This window comes from Chiloscyllium plagiosum, unplaced genomic scaffold, assembly GCF_037043375.1.
Source record: "Chiloscyllium plagiosum isolate Xiang-an unplaced genomic scaffold, Cpla_swu_hap1 HiC_scaffold_10, whole genome shotgun sequence".
Lineage (NCBI taxonomy): Eukaryota > Metazoa > Chordata > Chondrichthyes > Orectolobiformes > Hemiscylliidae > Chiloscyllium > Chiloscyllium plagiosum.
Genome location: NW_028270148.1, coordinates 75,488,248 through 75,508,068, shown reverse-complemented (window position 1 = coordinate 75,508,068; position 19,821 = coordinate 75,488,248). Strand labels below are relative to the sequence as shown.

Here is a 19,821-nt window from a genome sequence, read left to right as displayed (position 1 = left end):
GTTAATCAGAAAGGCTAATGGAATGGTGGCCCTTAGTTCAATAGGTTTAGAGTGTAACCATAGGGAAGTCTTAATGCAATGCACAAGGTGTTGGAGAGATCACATCTGAGTACTGGAGTAGTTTCGGTCTCTATTTAAGGGAAGATATTTCATTGGAAGCAGTTCAGAAAAGGTTCACTACGACAAATTGAGGGATTGTCTCATGCGTAAAGGTTAAACAGGTTGAGACTCTAATCATTGGAATTTAAAAGAAGAGAGGTTACCTCATTGTAATACAGAATTCTTAAAGGACTTGACAGGGTAAATGCTGAGAAGATGTTTCCCCCTATGACAGAGTCTAGAATAAGAGGACAAAGTCTCAGGATACAGGGATGCTAATTTAAGACTGAGATGAGGAGGAATGTCTTCACTCAGAAGATTAAGTGTCTTTGGAACAATTCGTCAACGGGAGAGCTGTGGGGGAAGAGCTGTTGTGTATATTTAAGGCTGAGATAGATAGATTCTTGATCAATAGGGGAATAAAGGATTGCACAGAAAATGTAGGAAAGTGGATGTGAAGACTGCCAGATCAGCCATGATCCTATACGATGGCAGGGCAGGCTCAAGGGACCAAATGTTGAAAAATGTGGTGCTGGAAAAACACAGCAGGCCAGTCAGCATCCGAGGAGCAGGAGAATCGACGTTTTGGGCATAAGCCCTTCTTCAGGCTTATGCCCAAAACGTCAATTTTCCTGCTCCTCGGATGCTGCCTGGCCTGCTGTGTTTTTCCAGCACCACATTTTTCAACTCTGGTCTTCAGCATCTGCAGTCCTCACTTCCTCAAGGGACCAAATGGTTTACTCCTGTTCCTTTTCCTTATGGTCTTAGGATAATACAGCCATTGGATTGGCACTCCATACTACCTTGAACATTCATTCCCTCCACAGTTGATGCTCATTGGCAGCAGTGTGCACCATCTACAAGACAGACTGCAGGAATTCACCAATGGTCTGTTGACAGCATCTTCCAAACCTGTAATCACTACCAATTGCAAGATCATTAGAGAGAAGAAGGTTGAGAGGTTACTTAATAGTAGATAGTCAGAGGGTTAGATAGGGTGGACAATGAGAGCCTTGTTCCTCGGATGGTGATGGCTAGTATGAGGGGAATAGCTTTAAATTGAAGGGTGATAGATATAGGACAGATGTCAGAGGTAGTTTCTTTACTCAGAGATTAGGAGGGGCATGGAGTGCACTGCTTGCAACAGTAGTAGACTTGCCAACTTCAAGGGCATTTAAACGGATGAAAATAGAATAGTGTAATCTAGATGGCCTTTAGATTGTTTTCATAGGTCAGCGCAACATCGAGAGCCGACTAACCTGTACTGCGCTGTAATGTTCTATGTTCTATGTACAAGGGCAATTGATGCATTTGAGTACCACGAGCTGTAAGTCACTCTATCCCAAGTTGGAGCTACATAAGTATTCTGTCATTTTCATTGGATCAAAGTCCTGGAGTCCTAGCACTGTGTGTATTCCTTCATTCATAGTTACAGTGGAAAAGATAACCGCCACCTTCTAAAGGGTAATTAGGGATGGGCAACTGGCTCATTTAACCAAAAATGTCCACATCCCACAGTTAGATAAAAAGAATGACGCTTAGGAATCCCAGAATCAAATCCCAGCTCAGTCCTTTTTAAAGATCCCCTTTAGTCTACACAATTCAGCAAAGATCTAACCCTTCATTTAAGACCATAAAACATAGGAGCAGAAATTAGGCCATTCAGCCAATCAGGTCTGCTCCGACATTCAATCATGGCTGATAAGCCATTCTCCCACTTTCTTCCTGTAGCCCTTGATCCTCTTGACAATCAAAAACCTATCTATCTCCATCTTTAATATGCTTAATGACCTGGCCTCCATAGCCTTCTGTTATAATGAATTGCATAGTTTCACCACTCTGGCTGAAGAAGTTTCTCCTTATCTCTATTCTAAAAGGTCTTCCCTTTACTCTAAGGCTGTGCCCTCAGGTCCTAGTCTCTCCTACCAATGGAAACATCCTCTCAACATCCACTCTGTCCAGGCCATTCAGTATTCTGTAAGTTTGAATTAGATTCCCCCTCATCCTTCTAAACTTCATCGAGTATAGACCAGAGTCCTCAAACATTCCTCATATGTTAAGCTTTTCATTAATGGGACTATTCTCGTGAATCTTCTCTGATCACGCTCCAGAGCCAGTATATCCTTCCTGTGATATGGGACCCAAAATTGCGCACAATACTCCAAATGTGGTGTAACCAGAGCCTTATACAGTGCCTCAGAAGTACACCCTGCTTTTGTATTCAAGTCCTCTCAAAATAAATGCCAACATTGCATTTGCCTTCCTAACTACTGACTCAACCTGCGAGTTTACCTTGAAAGAACACTGGACTAGAACTCCCAAGTCTCTTTGCACTTCAGACTTCTGAATTTTCTCCCCACTTAGAAAATAGTCTATGCCTCTATTCTTCTTACCAAAGTACAGGACCTCACGCTTTCCCACTTTGTACTGCATTTGCCACCTCTTTGCCCACTCTCCTAACCTGTCCAAATCCTTCTACAGCCTCCCTACCTCTCCAACACTACCTGTCTCTCTTTGTAACATCTGCAAACTTAGCCAGAAGGCTCTCAGTTCCTTCGTCTAGATTGTTAATACATAAAGTGAAAAGTTGTGGTCCCAATACTGATCCTTGTGGAACACCACTTGTCACCAGTTGCCATGTTGAGAAAGACCCTTTTATCCCCACTCTCTGCTTTCTGCCAGACAGCCATGATTCTATCTTGTTTCTAATACTATGGGCCCTTAAGTTACTCAGTAAGATCTTACTGTGTGGCACCTTGTCAAAGGCTTTCTTGTAGTCCAGATAGATAACATTCATTGACTTTCCTTGATCTGCCCTGCTTGTTACTTCCTCTAAGAACTTTAGCAGATTCGTCAGACATGACCTCCCCTTGATGAAACCATGCTGACTTTGCCCTATTTTACCATACTCTTCCAAGTATTCAGAAATCTCATCCTTCACAATGGATTCCAAAATCTTAGCCATGACCAAGATTAGGCTAATCTGCCTGTAATTTACTGTCTTTTGCCTTACTCCCTTTTCAAACAGGGGTGTCACGTCAGCAATTTTCCAGTCCTCTGGGACCCTCCCTGACTCTAGCGATTCCTGAAATGCCTGGTGTATACTAGGCATCACTAATGCCTAGAATACACCAAAACTTTTCAAGTCACTCTCAACTTGCAACACTTGAAGCAGTGGAGTAAAATTTGTATACAATGATATCAAGTACCAAATGTTTCTGTGAATTATAATTTGGTAGGCAAAATTGTTGAAGATAAAATGATGAGGTAAAAATGTACATCAAGCAAAGTGAAATTTATATGTGGGGCTGATGATTGAATGTGTTACAAATGTGCTTTTGTGCATTATGCTAAGTGTACAATAGTGTTGTGTCATATATACACTGCAAAGAGATGCTTTCTACTTTTTCAAAAAGCAAACTCAATTTAATTGACATATAGAAGTTATTGCATTTTGGGAAGGCAAAGCAGGACAGGACTTATACGGTGAAGGTAGGGCATTGGGGAGTGTTGCTGGACAAAGAGACCTATAGGTGCAGGTGCATAGTTCCTTGAAAGTAGGTCAACAAGATGGTGAAGGCGGCATTTGATATGCTCACCTTCATTGTTCAGTACATTGATTATAGGACTTGGGATGTCATGTTGCAGCTGTACAGGACATTGGTGAGGCCACTTTTAGAATACTCCATTTAATTCTGGTCTCCCTGCTATAGTAAAGGTTCAGAGAAATTTATGAGCGTGTTGCCGGGATTGGAGGGTTTGAGCTAGAGGGAGAGGCTGAATAAGCTGGGGATTTTCTCCCTGCAGTATTGGAGGCTGAGGTGTGACCTTATGGAGGATTATAAAATCACGAGCACAGATAAGGTGAATACCCAAGGTCTTTTTTCCAGGATAGGGGAGTCCAAAACTAGAGGGCATAGGTTTAAGGTGAGACAGGAAAAAATTAAAAGGGACCTGAGGGGCAACCTTTTCACGCAGAGGATGGTGTGTGTAAAAATGAGCTGCCAGAGGAGGTGATGGAGGTGGGTACAATTACAACATTTAAAAGGCCTCAGGATGGGTATATGAATGAGAAGGGTTTATCGGGTTATGGACCAAATGCTGGCAAACGGGACTCAATCAGTTTAGGATATCTGGTAGGTGTGGATGAGTTGGACCGAAGGGTCTGTTTCTGTGCTGTATAGCTCTATGACTCGAGGTATTGTATGTTGGATTTTAGATTGTCTACAAACAGGATGTGTCAGAGGATTTAATAGAGCTACACTGCCACCTAAAGACTGCCAAACGCAACTACAGTGTACCCAAATCTGTTTTCAAATGGAATTACTTAACCATTAAAAATGGCATTTGAAATGATAGGGTATTCTATTCTAGTCCAAATTTCCACAAAGGTACATGACTGAAAATGTGATACAGTAACAGGAAATTAATGCAATAAAATTTATTGTCCCGCACTTTGCATCATTGTCTCTCTCAACGAGGAGGGGCTCTGCTGATGGCAGGAACCTGCACACGGAGTCTTTTACCGTGGGAAGGCTGTTGGCCTGCAGCTGCCATACTGTTCCAACTGACCAGGTCTTCCACTCTTAATGCCTGCTGTAAATGTATCAGATATATTGGCCACATTATGAGATACCTTTCGTGGCCATCAAGATCTGAGGTGGAATCTAAACGCAAGAGACTCTGGGCCAGAGACACGGATGCTAACCACAAGACCTCACTAGCAGGACTGTGCAGCTCAGCAAGGTCTAAGAAGTTGGAAATCACCTATTAAGTAGTGAAAGCTCACTTTGAGGTGGCTTGTTACATGCAATTCTCACTCACCTGCAGATGACTGAAGTTATTCAGTTTCACTGCTCGATTACTTTGAAGACCTGCTGTTCTATCACAGGACAGGAACATTGCCAGCTGTTGCCTTGATGGTGTAGAGTGGTTTGGAGTGGTTAATACCCTCATTGCCAAATTCCAGCCATTGCAGTCCACACCATCAAGTAATGCCAGAAGGCTAAACCCCTGCTGGCTTCACCATCGTTTTGAGCTGTTGCTGTTCAATCAAGGTTGGCAGCCAGTTAACCTCTATCAGCAATGATTGCGTGGATTTAGCCCCAACCCATGTAATTGCAGTTAGTCACCTCAGGACTCATCTGAGGAAGAAAGTAATTCTCTGTCTCAAAGAACCATCTAAGAACACCAAGCAATGCTACACTGAGCAAGAGATGGCAGCAAGATTGGTTCTTTTAATCCAATGTGGGGAAACATGGGCTGCATATGAAAGGTCCTAAATTAAACAGGCAGAGGAGTTTCAGAATTCACCATCATTTAATACACTGACAGTTTTGTCAAAATTTATCCTTTCGGTATTCAGTATAGTGTCAAATTCACTGAATTCTCATCGCCAGGTCTACCCACATTCGTTAGCACGAAAGAAAGATTAGATTAGATTAGATTAGATTACTTACAGTGTGGAAACAGGCCCTTCGGCCCAACAAGTCCACACCGCCCCGCCGAAGCGCAACCCACCCATACATTTACCCCTTACCTAACACTACGGGCAATTTAGCATGGCCAATTCACCTGACCTGCACATCTTTGGACTGTGGGAGGAAACCGGAGCACCCGGAGGAAACCCACGTAGACATGGCGAGAACGTGCAAACTCCACACAGTAAGTCGCCTGAGGCGGGAATTGAACCCGGGTCTCTGGCGCTGAGGCAGCAGTGCTAACCACTGTGCCACCGTGCCGCCCAAAGCTAAAAGCAAAAGCAATAAGTCACACTGTAATTTAGACTGACTTCTCAAGCTCCTCTGAATAATTAAAATAAAAATGCAAGAAACACTTGCAAAAGATTCATTTCAGTGAATGAGAAATTCTCACAAAATAATTCTGCTAATTGCAATTCTGCCTAAACTCTCTTTGACATCCAGAATACAGTATCAATCACAATCACATACTTATGGTCAGAGGCTTTCAACTCTGCTCTCCCATAATATAGCAAATCAGCAGGAGGCCACATTTTCTTCTCTTCTGTCCCAGCTTCATATTCACATCCCCTTAAATCGATCCCTAAATAGAGGAAATCGAAAATACTGATGGTTGATTGCACATTGTTTATTTACTTTAAAATTAAAGTTACTTATCTTGAGTAAATTAACAGCCTTATTTCTTCAATAGAATATCATTATGTTTTCCTATGGGAAGTTTTGAATGATGAGCTCTTACATGTGTCATGACTACACCTTCAAGGATAGGCAAGATTGTGCAAAGAAATAAGTTATTCCAAAATCTGCCTACATGAAGTGTCATGAGGAAAATAGATATTAGATGGACAGAAAATTAAATTCAACTCCTCGTGAAACGGTAACTGATCCGCAAGCAGCCTAATCAACTACTTAAGGTGGAAGCTGTGTGGAGAGGAGTGGCAAGAACTTAGTCTGAAAAGAAAGAAGGGAAAAAACACATTTATTTCGTAACACAGCGCTAATGTAAACACTGTGCGATTTTAATATTTTTAGAGTTTGGATTTCAAATCAGTATCATATGAACATTGGCTAACCATAGAACAGTACAAATCATCTGGTCCATGATATTGTGCCGAACATGATGCCAAATTAAACTAAACACATCAATGCTGTTCATGGTCCTGACAGTAACTGTATACTTTTCCCTAATATGATCTTCCAAAGTGCAGCACTTCACACTTACCTGGATTAAACTCCATATGCCATTTCTCTGCCCATATCTACAACTGATCTATATTCCGCTGTATCCTTTTACAACCTTCTACACTGTCCACAACTCCACCGATCTTTGTATCGTCTGCAAACTTACTAACCTACCATCCACCTTTTCATCGATGTCATTTAGGATATATCACAAACAGCAGAGGTCCCAGTAAGGATCTCTGCAGATCACTAGTCACGGACCTCCAGTCTAAAAAACACCCTTCCATCACCACCCTCTGTCTTTCATGGGCAAGCCAATTCTAAATCCATGCAACCAAGTCACCCTGGATCCCATGCACGTTAATCTTTTGGATGAGACTCCCATGAGGGACCTTGTTAAAGCCTTACTAAAATCCAGGTAGACAACATCCACTGCTCTACCCTTATTGATCACCTTTTTAGATTTAGATTAGATTACAGTGTGGAAACAGGCCCTTCGGCCCAACAAGTCCACACCGACCCGCCGAAGCGAAACCCACCCATACCCCTACATTTACCCCTTACCTAACACTACGGGCAATTTTAGTATGGCCAATTCACCTGACCCTGCACATCTTTGGATGGTGGGAGGAAACCGGAGCACCCGGAGGAAACCCACGCAGACACGGGGAAAACGTGCAAACTCCACACAGTCAGTCGCCTGAGGCGGGAATTGAACCCGGGTCTCTGGCGCTGTGAGGCAGCAGTGCTAACCACTGTGCCACCGTGCAGCCCACCGAGCCCTTTGTCGCCTCGTTGAAAAATTCATCAAGTTACTACGACATGACCTGCCCTGCACAAAGCCATGCTGACTGTCCCTAATCGGGTCACACTTTTCCAAGTGTGTGTAAATCCTATCCCTAAGAGTTATTTCTAATAACTTCACAACCACTGCTGTGAGACTCCCCAGATTATAGTTTCCCTTCTTGAACAGAGGATTAACATTAGGTACTCACCAGTCATCTGGGACCTCTCCAGTGGCTAGAGAGGATACAAAGACCTTGATCGAGGCGCTAGTAATCTCCTCTCTCGCCTCCCTCAAAAACCTGGGGTAGATACGATCAGGTCCTGGGGACTTATCCACCTTAATGCTCTTCAAGAGACCCAACACCACTTCCTTCTTGATTTCAAAATGCCCAAGCATATCAGCATGCTCCACACAAATCTCACTATCCACTATATCATTCTCCTGGATGAATATGGATGCAAAATACTCATTTAGGATCTCACCCACAACTCCTATCTCCAAGCATAATTTCCCTCCTTTATTCTTGAGCGGTCCTACCTTCTCTCTGATTAGCCTCTTGTTTTTCATGTATGTATAGAATGTCTTGGGATTCTCTTTAACCCTCCTTGCCAAGGTCATTTCATGGCCCCTTCTTGCTCTCCTAATTACCTGTTTGAGTTCTTTCCTGTTTTCTTTATCTGAGCACTGTCTAATGTTAACTTCTTTTATCCTTTTGATTAAATTCAGAGCTTCCCTTGTTATCCAAGAGTCCCTCACCTTACCATCCTCATACTGTCTTTCTCATCCTCATACTCTTTACTGGAACATGCTGGTCCTGAACTCTGATCAGTACGTCTTTAAACAACTCTCCCGTGTCAAATGTGGACTTGCCCGATTACAGCTCCACCCAATCAACACTCCCTAGCTCCTGCCCAATACTAAAGTAATTTGCCCTTTCCCAGTTTGATACCGTCCCGCAGGGTCCTGACTTACCCTAATTCACAGTTATCTTAAAGCTTAAGTTGTGATCACCATTTCCAAAATGCTTTCCCACTGAATGGTCAGTCACCTGGCCAGTTTTATTAGCCAGTACAAGGTCCAGTATGGCCCCTCCTCTAGTTGAACTATCCAGATACTATTTTAAGAAACCCTCTTCGATGCACTTAATAAATGCAGCCCAGTCTTAAGCCTCTTGCTCTAAGGGATTCCCAGTCAATATTGGGAAGTTTAAGGGACCTTTACTTTTATGAGGAGTTCTAAATAAAATCAAAAACTTTGATTGTTTGTTTACACTGAGGGGTTTACAATAGTAAACATTGAAAGGACTAAGCTTGCCTCTGATTTAGGGCAAGGAAGTATTGATTTTAAGCTTAGAAAAGCCCAGAGACTGAAAGCTTTTAGGACGCAGTACTGGACGACACCTGACTGGGATCAGAAGTAAATATAGTTTCTCTCCAAGAAAGAAGCATAGGATAATTCAGGGAAAGCACAGTTATCCTAAATTAAAAGTGTAAGTTTATGAAACTTCCAAGCCAGATTTCGATAATAGGCTGATTATCAAAAGACTAAGAAAATTGAAGTTTTTTGTTTTGTGAGTATTCACTTAACAGTATTCACAGATCACAGGACAGAAGTGGAAAGAAGTTGTTAAGTCGAACTTTAAGATTTGATACATAAGAATTTCTCTAGAACTGATTCACTATGAAGCTATGGTATTAGGGAATGCACTAGATTTTGTTTTGCCATGTGTTTTTAAGTTTTTCCAACTGTATACTATGTTTCAATAGCTTGATTTGCTTTATTATAATAAAACTATATTCTGTTTTAAAAGAAAATCTGGAGGCTTATGTGCCTGTGTTTCTGTGAATGACCAACAATTTTTTTTTTTAAAAATTGATCTATCAAGTCAGGTTTCATTCTGGGATTTGACTTGTCCAATGGTAATGACAACTAGAATCATAATATTTGGCATACATATATAGTTCAATTAAATCTGTGAACAGTAAAACCAAAGATCAACTAATAAGTCATCAAAAGTGTCAAATATACATAATTGAAAGTTATTGCTCATTATTTACATTAATAACATCAAACATTTTTCAAAAAATTCATAAACAGCAGGTCGATGCATTTTGTTGAACCAATATAAATTTTTTTGCATATGCATTCCTATTATTTTAGGGAACAATTTTCACTAATTGTTCAGCTGTTTATTCCTTACATTGCTACTTTGGCATATTGTCAAGTGCTCCCAGCACCTTTTGCATGATACAATGTCACAGCAACTTCTGCACAGCGTTCCTTTTTGATGCTATTTGTGCTCATAACTCTCAGTGAAAGTTTACTGTGAGACTGTTCTTTGATTTTATCATGTTAATCCATGTATCGTGTGACCATGGCAGGAAAATGCATCACTAGAGTAAATGTTGAATCTTCTCAACATAAGTGACAGCGTAAAATTGTGACTCATGATGTGAAATTAGACTTAATTAACAGAAGTAGTAATCATACTGTCAACATTGCTCACCATCTTAGATTGCTGCCACCAACCATTTGATTCTGGGAAAGAGCAACAAGATCAATGAGAAAGCCAAACATGCTGTGTTTCATTCAATGCAATGATAACACAGATTAGTGATGTGATGACAATCTTCATGAGAACAACACGCCGATCAGCCTCGTCTTTATCCCAGCAGAAGTTATCAGTCTTTATGAAAATAACAAAAGAGATGAAGGAGGGAGCCCTACTATAAATCTCTGTGAGAAAGAAGAAATCTTTGGTAAGGGCAAGGGCTGGTTTAGTCTTTTCCAGCCTTGATACAGCTTTAAGAAGATATATGTGCAGGGAAAGCTGCAAGTACTGACACCAATGCTGCTGATACATTTCTGGAGAAGTTTAGAAATTGATTAAGATTAGATTCCCTACGGTGTGGAAACAGGCCCTCCGCCCAACCAGTCCCTCTGAAGAGTAATCCACCCAGACCCATTTCTCTCTGACTAATGCACCTAACACTATGGGAAATTTACCATGGGCAATTCACCACACCTTTGGATTGTGGGAGGAAACCGGAGCACCCAGAGGAAATCCACGCAGGCACAGGGAGAATGTGCAAACTCCACACTGACAGTTGCCAGAGGCTGGAATCGAACCTGGGACCCTGGTGTTGTGAGGCAGCAGTGCTAACCACTGAGCCACCATGCCGTCCTAGGATGTTCGTCAAATTTCCCATGCAGATGAGATGAGTCTATACTGATATGAATGCTATCAAGGACCTATAGTGCTATTAATGAGAAAAGTGCTTCTAGTTTTAAGGCTCTGAACAGACATCTCACTCTGTTGCCAGGCAGCATTGCAAAAGGTGACAAGAAGCTGAAACCTATGATCATTTGTCATGGTGAAAACCCACGTACAATTAAAAAAATCATGTCTGCCCATCACCTGCAAATTGCACCATAAGGCATGGATAATAAGGCAGCTATTACATGATTGGTCCATGGACTACTTTGTACTAAGATGAAGTACTATTTTGCCAAGGAAATTTTGACATTTAAGATTCTTCTCATTTTGGACAATGCCATTGCTCACAATTTGGACTATGAGATCCTTTGTCCAAATGCCCAAATCATGTTCCTACCTTTGTAAATCGCATCCATCATACAGCCAATGGACGAGAGAATCAGAGTGAGATTTAAAGTCTACCATCTCTGTAAGACTTTCTGGACTCACAACAATAAAACTGATGAAGGGATGCCATCTGTCCAAGCCATCCGGAAGCAATTTAACATCATGGATGCTGTGAACGTCACTGGTACTGTATAGGACAAAGTTCTGCTTCATCACATGAACAGTGAATGGAAGAAGTCATTCCCAGCGGCAGTGAACTACTAGGTTGGCAACGAACTGACCACCATTCATAGTGAGTTAGTAAATCTGGGACATTAGGTGGGCCTTGAGGGAGGAAAGAATGATGTTGCACACTTACTCAAGTCCCATTCCAAGCCACTCAGTAATGCGGACCTGGTAGAGATGGATTCACAAGCATTGTGTGAAGAGACTTAAGATGATGCAGGTGATAATGGACCACTAGAACATGAAAAAGACCTGATCACAAAGGGTCTGTAAGATGCTTTCAGGCACAATGATGAGGCCCTGAATATTCTTGGAAGTCATGATCATCTGGCAGATCAATCAGCCAAAGTACCACGGTTTGTTAATGACAGCTTGTCATGTTATCAATAGATTTACGATGCCAAGTTGTGTGAAGCAAAACAGTCAATTCTAGACATTTTCTTTAAAAGAGTAACAACTCTTAAACCTTCTCAAGTCAAACCAGTCTTGGGAAAAACCAGGACTGTCAGGCCTCTAAATGAAGATGACAGGTAAAAAGACATAAATGCAGAAATAACACTTGCTCCCAGCAAGCCAAACAGTCACTTTTCCAAGGTAAGAATTAAAGTAAACATGTTTAAAACTGTTTAAAAGCCTGTATGTTTTGTGTACAGTACATGAAGATGAATAATTAACAGAATAAAAGTCCTTGATTATCCAAACAAAGGCAACTTAAAGAATTCGCCCTGACATAGCCCACCCCCTTAATTACATTATTCATCTGGTGTCTAAATCTGACTATTCATCAGATTTTCCGAAATGTACCTCCTATGAACAGTGAGGATTCCCTGCATAGGTAAATTGGCTCTATCTTCTGAAGGCAACTACCTTGTCGCTTAAAAATCATGACAACATTAAAAGATATGACTATTACAACAGTTACTTCTTTAGATATTAAACAATTTTAGTTTAATATTAATATTTAGATAATATTTAATCTATTTAAATATTAGATTAATATTTCAATTTTATCATACCAAATGTATCACAGGACCAATTTTTTCTCCACAACAGCACTCGATCTGTCCAAGCAGGAGTTCTGCATTTGTCACTGGTGTCATAAACATCTGTGCCCACATCATATTTGTATGTTGGAGCAAAATTGATGGTACCTTCAAAGAAATCTTTGAAAATCTAAATTAAAAATGCAAATTAATAAAAACATTAACATTGTAAACAATAAAGTTTTCAAAAATAATTCTTCTTGAATGATTCAAGGAAGTTCTCTCAGCATAACTAATGGATTTTATTAGAAAAGCTGATAACTGTTCAGCTGTTTCATTGCATTGCACACTTTCCCCACAGAATGTAAAGTTCATTCATACTTAAACATCTTTGGAATGAAGAAATAATCTGGAAGCCACTGATACATTTCAAGACAGATGTTGCAGCAAAAACAGTGGATATTAAATAACTTTGAAATGCTAAGAAGCTAAAAACAGTGGAAGAACAAATAATCAAAAAAGCTAATTGAACTTTAGCCTTTATAATAAAAGGGTTGGATTACCAAAGGCAAAAGACTTATCTTAATTAAACAAAGCCCTAGATAAACCACTTTCAGAGAACTGGCTATGAATCTGAGCACAGCACCTTAGAAAGTATACATTGACTCTGTAGGAGAGCAGCATAAATTCGCTAAGGTAACATCAGGGTTCAAAGATTAGAATATGAGGAGAGATTTCATAACTCAGGCTTATATTTGTAACAGGAGAAAGTGAGGGCTGCAGATGCTGGAGATCAGAGCTGAAAATGTGTTGCTGGAAAGGGCTGAAGACGGGCTTATGTCCGAAACGTCGATTCTCCTGTTCCTTGGATGCTGCCTGACCTGCTGCGCTTTTCCAGCAACACATTTTCAGTTTATATTTGCAACAGTCCAGAGGATGACTTGGTTGACATTTTTAGGATTTTGAAAGGTTATTAGAAACCTTTTCTGATGGAGAGACAGGACAAGGTGACATAACCTCAGATCAAGCCCAAGCACAGAGTACTGGAGGTGTGGAATGTTCTCCCACAAAAGACAGTAGATGTAAGCAGAATTAATAATGTTAAATTTAAGACTGTTAGACTTTTATTAGCCTGAGGTATAACAAGATTAGTGTCCAAGGCAGGTGGATAGAGTTCACATCACAGGGTAACTCATCTCTCAAACTAGTAATTTACCAGGCTGTCTCACCATATCACAAAATGCCAACCAGCAGCACTGGAGGATTCTTAAATGACACTAGATTAGCAATTTAAGGCTTTCAATTGGCTAATGGGCAGAAGCGCCAACTTTCCCAACACTGTTAAAATGCAATAGGGGTGGCAAAGTGTTGGATTTGCCAACTCCCCACTTGTTGTTATCCATCCATGCCCTGACACTCTCCTGGCTATCAGCCAAAGCACAGAACCCAGTAAAATCTTCACCTAAGTTGCTATTTCAAGGGTCTCGAAGTTGTTGCGTGTAGACATAGGAGGCGTGTTACAGGTGGGTTGCTTGGCAGGAAGTGAGTCTTTACTAACTCCCTCTACAATAGCAAGAATGGATTGGTAGTCATATTACATCCTGACTGGCTTCCCACAAGTACAGGGCATTATCAATTGCATGCTTGCGACAATCCAACGACTACCAAATTAATGGGGGTCTCATTAACATTCTAACAATGCACAGCTGGTATGCAACGACAAGAGGAGTTTGTATTGGGAATATAATTTAAGGACAACATCAAAGTAAGCGTGAATTACTTGGACAATTTCTGAACTGAACAGGAGCATGTGATTTCTTGGAAATGGGTTCAACAGTTCATGGGTGGGCACCCACCTCCCATTTCTAATGTCAAACGTTTATTGTATATTGTAAGGCACCTGGAATTTTCTGGAAATCAAATGATTTCGCAGAAGTAGCTGAGCAAAGCAAGGAAATAACAAGTTAGGTTTATTATATAGCTACTGGAGTACAAGAAAACTGGTTTTGAGGGGTGTTTTGAGGGGGTTAGGGTCTATGCTAAATGTGGCCTATCAACTTTCTCTGGTTTTAGAATTCTGTTTTTCAAACCCAGAATCAGTAAGTCGAGAAGGCACCCCTGAAATCACAACCTCTCTCCTAAAGTCTGGTTCCTCGGAAATCACTAGTGGGAACCTAATAGAGTTTTCAAAAGCTAATATTTTTTAAGTACTACGAGCTGATCATTTGCAACAACTCAAACCCAAGTTGCTTGGACTCAGACTGAATAGTTATCATCAAGGTACAACTGTCAGTGATTCAGCTTTGTCAACAGAAAATTTCAGCAGACTTGAGGAGTTATCACATTTTATTGTTTATTTCTAGACTTTGGACCATAGGATTTTTTTTAACTCTTTTGCCTTTTTAATACTATCTTTGTAAAGACATATCATTTTCATGTGAGAAAGTGCATGTCTGTGGGATGAAGGACATTACAGTTTTAACTGAGGATCATACCTTAGATGTTAATGAGTAGTTATCTCCAATTTAGTGAGAATAGGTTTTGTTACTAATAAATATGTCTTAAGTTAATTAAAGAAGCCTAGTGACATTCCTTTTATACTTGATAGTAGCACTAATGACAGCAGTACTCTCTTTAAAGAGTACTTTATTGGGACTTAATTATCAGCATATTCCTCCCATTACAGTTGTGATAATTCATGCAAAATCGCAGTATACTCCCTGGGAGCAGTTCCGATGTCTTCATCATGTTTAATGTCTCCAATAAGAGACAAGATAGCCACTGCCCCTTGACATTCCCGCTATCAACATTCTCAGATTACCATTAATCGGAAACTCAAATTAATTTGCCAGGAAGGTTAGGAATGCAGCATCAAGTAACTCATATCCTGACTTCCCAAAGCCTGTCCACCATCTGCAAATCAGGAGTGTGCAGGAATACTCTCTACTTGCAGATCCAACAGCACTCAAGAAGCTTGATAGCAAACAGGACAAAACAGTCTGCTTGATTGGCACCATAACCACAAACTTGCACTCCCTTCACCACCAACACTCTGTAGCAGCAATGTGTAATATCTACAAGATACACTGTAGAAATTTGCCAAAAATCCTGAGACAGTATATTCAGAACTCATGACCACTCCCATCTAGAAGGACAAGAACAGCAGATATGTGGGAATATATATTTGCAAGTTCCCCTCCAATCTATTCACCATCCTCACTTAGAAATATACCGCTGTTCCCTCAGTGTCCCTGGGTCAAAATCCTGGCATTGTGGGTGTACCTGCAACGCATGGACTTCAGCAGTTCAAAGCAGCAGTTCACCACCACTATATAAATATGGATGGACAATAAATGCTGGTCCAGCCAGCTACACCCATGTCTCACGAGTAAATTAAAAAACAATCCAGCACTCCAGCATTACAAAGCAATTTGGATCAGGTGGCAGAAATAAGGAGTTGGTCATTGACTTATAAACAACTTAAATTTGATGTATTGTAGTCACACTTACCTACGTACAGTGCAAAGTTTTATTTTGCAAGCTGTGCAGGCAGATCATAGCAAACAAGGACATACAGATCACAGGGTGCTTAGACAGAGCGAGGTATACAAGGTTCCAGCTGCACTGGAGGTGCACAAAGCAAGATCAATGTTATTCAAAGTTGAGAGGTCCATTCAGCAGTCTAATAACAGCAATTACTGTATGTACAGAGGAACCTTGATTATTTGGATAATCGAATGCCGGATAACATAGTTTGGCTGAGCATCGGGACCTTGCGATCTTGCCAGATAAACCGATATTCGGCATTCGATTATCCGGAATTCGACTAAACAAATGAAATACTCTCCGCCTGTGTCCTTTTGATAATCAAGGTTCTTCTGTATTCAAGCTTCAGTATCTTCTGCCCAAGAGAAGAGGTTGTATGAGAGCTTTACGGGGGGGTGGGAGGGGTCTTTGATGTTGGCAACCTTTTTGCAGCAATAAGAGTAAATGGAATCCATGATGGAAGGTTGGCTTCTGTGATGGTCTGGGCTGTGCACACAATTTTCTGCAGTTTCTTACGGTTCTGGGCACAGCAGTTTCTGTACCAGGCTGTTATGCATGCGAGTAGTATGCTTTCTATGGTGCATTTGCAAATGTTGGGAGGACTAGGACAGATTATTGGTTATTGTCACTCCCAGGAACTTTACACTGTCAACCCTCTCCACCTCAGCTCTGTTGACATTGATAGGTGCTTGTCCTCTTCTTCTTTCCCGAAGTCAATGATCAGTTATTTTGTTTTGCCAACATTGACAGAGATTGTTGTCATTGCACCAAGACCTCTACATCTTCCTGAATTCTGACTCATTGTTGTTTGATATCCAGCCACCAAGGTGGTGTCATCAGCAAATCTGCAGATGGTGTTCATGTGGAATTATTCTACACAGTCATGGGTGTACAGCGAGTACAGTCGGGGGCTGAGAAAACATTCTTGCCAGTGCCAGTGTTGAGGATTATCATGGAGGAAGTGCTGTTGTCTATCTTCGCTGATTGCAGTCTGCAGTCAGGAAGCTGAGGATCCAGTTGATGACAGCGGAGCTGAGACCTAGGTCTTGGAGTTTTGAGATTAGTCTGGTAGGGATTATGATGTTGAAGGTGGAGCTGTAGTCGAGCCCCACGGTGTCCTTGCTATCCAGATGTTCCAGTGATGAGTGTAGGGCTGAAGAAATTATGTCCTGTTTGCCACTAGGAAATTGCAAGGGATCGAGGCAGGTTGGGAGAATAGAGTTGGTGAGGGCTATGACCAGCCTCTCAAAGCACTTCATGATTATGGATGTCAGAGCCACTGGGCAGTAGTTGTTGAAGCATGTTGCATGTGTTTTCTTTATACTGGAATGGTGGCAGTGTTCTTGAAGCAGATGGGGACTACACATTGCAGCAAGGAGAGGATGAAAATGTCAGCAAATACCTCCACCTGCTGGTCCACACAGGAGATAAATATATAGCCGGGGACTCTGTCTGGGCCAGTCGCTTTCCTTGGGTTTACTGTCAAGGAAGACTGATCTGACCTCTGCAGCGGTGATGGGGGAACAAGTGTGTCCTGGCCTGTCGGGACAGGTGACACCGTGCCACTGGCAATCTGCTCAAACCGAGCAGAGAAAGCATTGAGTGCATCAGGGAGGGGATGTAGTTTTGTCTGCTATTTTGTTCTGCTTCATTTTGTATCCCGTTATGCTGTGTAGGCCTTGCCATACGGTGTCCGTATGGTTAGTTTGGGCCTCTAGCTTGGTCGGGTATTCCTCATGACATTTCTAATGGCCTGGAGGGTCATACCTGGATTTTATGTATAGGTCTGGGTTATCTGACTTGAATGCTACATGCCTGGTCTTCAGTAAGCAGTGGACTTCCCCATGGTTCACCCAAGGTTTCCGGTTGGGAAACACATGGATTGAACCAGACAAGAAGACACACAAGTGAATTGCATAAACATTCTGATGAAAGCCATAGGACCATCCAGGTGGGTTAACTGAGCAAATTCATGTATCAGGACTGCACTTCAGATTCCCAGTGAGGTCTCGGGTTTTTCCATACTCATCAGCAAGCTCCTAAAGAATCTTAGCAGCTCCTGCATGGTACTGCACAGCCAAAATGATTGGAGCTGCACACATTTACAAAGATGTTCATCAGATATCTTCTGACAGTGAGAACATTAAAGTGGAGAAGGAGATTGACACTGAGCAATCTTCTTAGTAGGCAATCACTTGGGATTAAGGTTGACTTTCTTCCACTCCAGTGATATGGGTCCTGGGGGCATGAAACAGAACTATAGAGCAATGGGAAGATAGGGTATGGCAGTAAATTTGCTGATGACATGAAATTTGGCAGGAAAGTGAGGTGTAAAGAGAACATAACTTATTTATATCTTTTGTATTTGGAGTACCAGTACAATACTGATTTCACCCTATTTACAGAAAAATGTTAATACATTTGAAGCAGTTCATAGAAGGTTTATTAGACTAATAACTGGACTAAGTAGATTGTCTTTTGAGACAAGACTAGACAGAACAAGGTTTTTTCCTCTGGAGTTTAGAAGAGTCAGAAGTGACTTAATTGAAACATATAAACAGAGGGGACTCTACCAGGTGGAAGTCAAAAAGATATTTACGCCTGTGGGAGAATCTTGAACTGGTGGTCGTCCATTTAAGAGAGATGAGGGAACATTCTTTTTCTCAGAGATGAGTGTACAAAGGAACCTCAATTATCCAAATACCAATTATCCAAAAATCGGATTATCAGAAGGATATCTCGAGGTTCCGACAGAAACATTACATCAAAGACATGTGTCCAACACAGGTCGCGTCTTTTGTTTACAGTGATTAAAAGTCCTGCCAAGAACAGTCCTGGACTGATGGGAGCGCAGGCACCATCTCTAAATGACTGACCTCCCGCCCCCCTCTCTCTCTCCCTACATTTTCCCTGGAATTCTACACAGGGGTGTACCCTAAACTCCCCTTCCCCAGATAATCTCTCTAACATTGCCCTGTACAGGGCAAAGGTGGAATCGGTCAAAGTGCTGCAGTAAAAGGTTATGTGCATGCGCGCGCGCTATTTGGAGACCCACCCCACAAAAGGCAGCAGCAGCAGCAGTCTTGGTGTCCAGTCCAGCTGCCCTGGAGAGTGGGCGGGACTGGGCGGAGGGGTGTTGGGGGCAGGCAGTGGGCGGTGTTGGACGGGGTTTGGGGGGCAGGGGGAGCGGTGTTGGACAGGGTTGGGGGCAGGTGGGGGGCAGTATTGGATGGGGCTTGGGGCAGGTGGGGGAAGCGGTGTTGGACGGGGTTGGGGGCAGGTGGGGATGGCGGTGTTGGATGGAGTTGGGGGCAGGTGGGGATGGCGGTGTTGGATGGAGTTGGGGGCAGGTTGGGGTGGCGGTGTTGGATGGGGTTGGGGAGCAGGAGGTGGAGCAGTGTTGGACGGGGTTGAGAGGCTGTTGGGGGACAGGTGGGGGCGGTATTGGATGGGCTTGGGGGTGCTGGCCTGGGGGGGGCGGTTTTAGATGGGGTTGGGGGCGGATTGGGGGGGGGGTTGGGGGGGCTTGCATGCGCTGTGATGCTACCTTATCTCCTGAACAGAAAGCAGACTTCACAGGAAACTCAGAGCCCCAGAGGAAATGCATTGAATCGATTAACCGAATAATCAATTATCCGAACAAAATAGCACCCACCCATCTCATTCGGATAATCAAGGTTACTTTGTATTTGGAACTCCCTTCCTCAAAAGGAAGTGGATGCAGAATTTTTAAATACAGTACTTTTCAGACTGAGATAGATAGATTCATGATCACGAAAGGAATAAAAGATTTTCAGGAATGTGCAGGAATATAGAATTGAGGTTAAAATCAAATCAGTTATGATCTTATTGAATGGCAGAGCAGTCTTGAACGGCCAACTCTTGTTCCTTGTTCATATGTAATGAATTCTTTAG

The 19,821-nt window shown here is 42.0% G+C and overlaps 1 protein-coding gene across 3 annotated transcripts in view; it reads right to left on the bottom strand.

The window, feature by feature from the left end:
• LOC122553185 (polyphosphatidylinositol phosphatase SYNJ2-like) overlaps positions 1-19,821 on the bottom strand; it is a 244,735-nt gene that overhangs the window by 45,486 nt on the left and 179,428 nt on the right. For all 3 annotated transcript variants that reach the window (XR_015758472.1, XM_087991469.1, XM_087991468.1), the window contains exons 17-18: positions 12,394-12,550; positions 6,051-6,162 (exon numbers count right to left, since the gene is read on the bottom strand). Coding sequence is in view for 2 of the 3 variants with exons in the window: in XM_087991469.1 (XP_087847595.1) it covers positions 6,051-6,162; positions 12,394-12,550 (269 nt within the window). In the remaining variant the exon portion in view is untranslated. The remainder of the gene's footprint in view (positions 1-6,050; positions 6,163-12,393; positions 12,551-19,821) is intronic.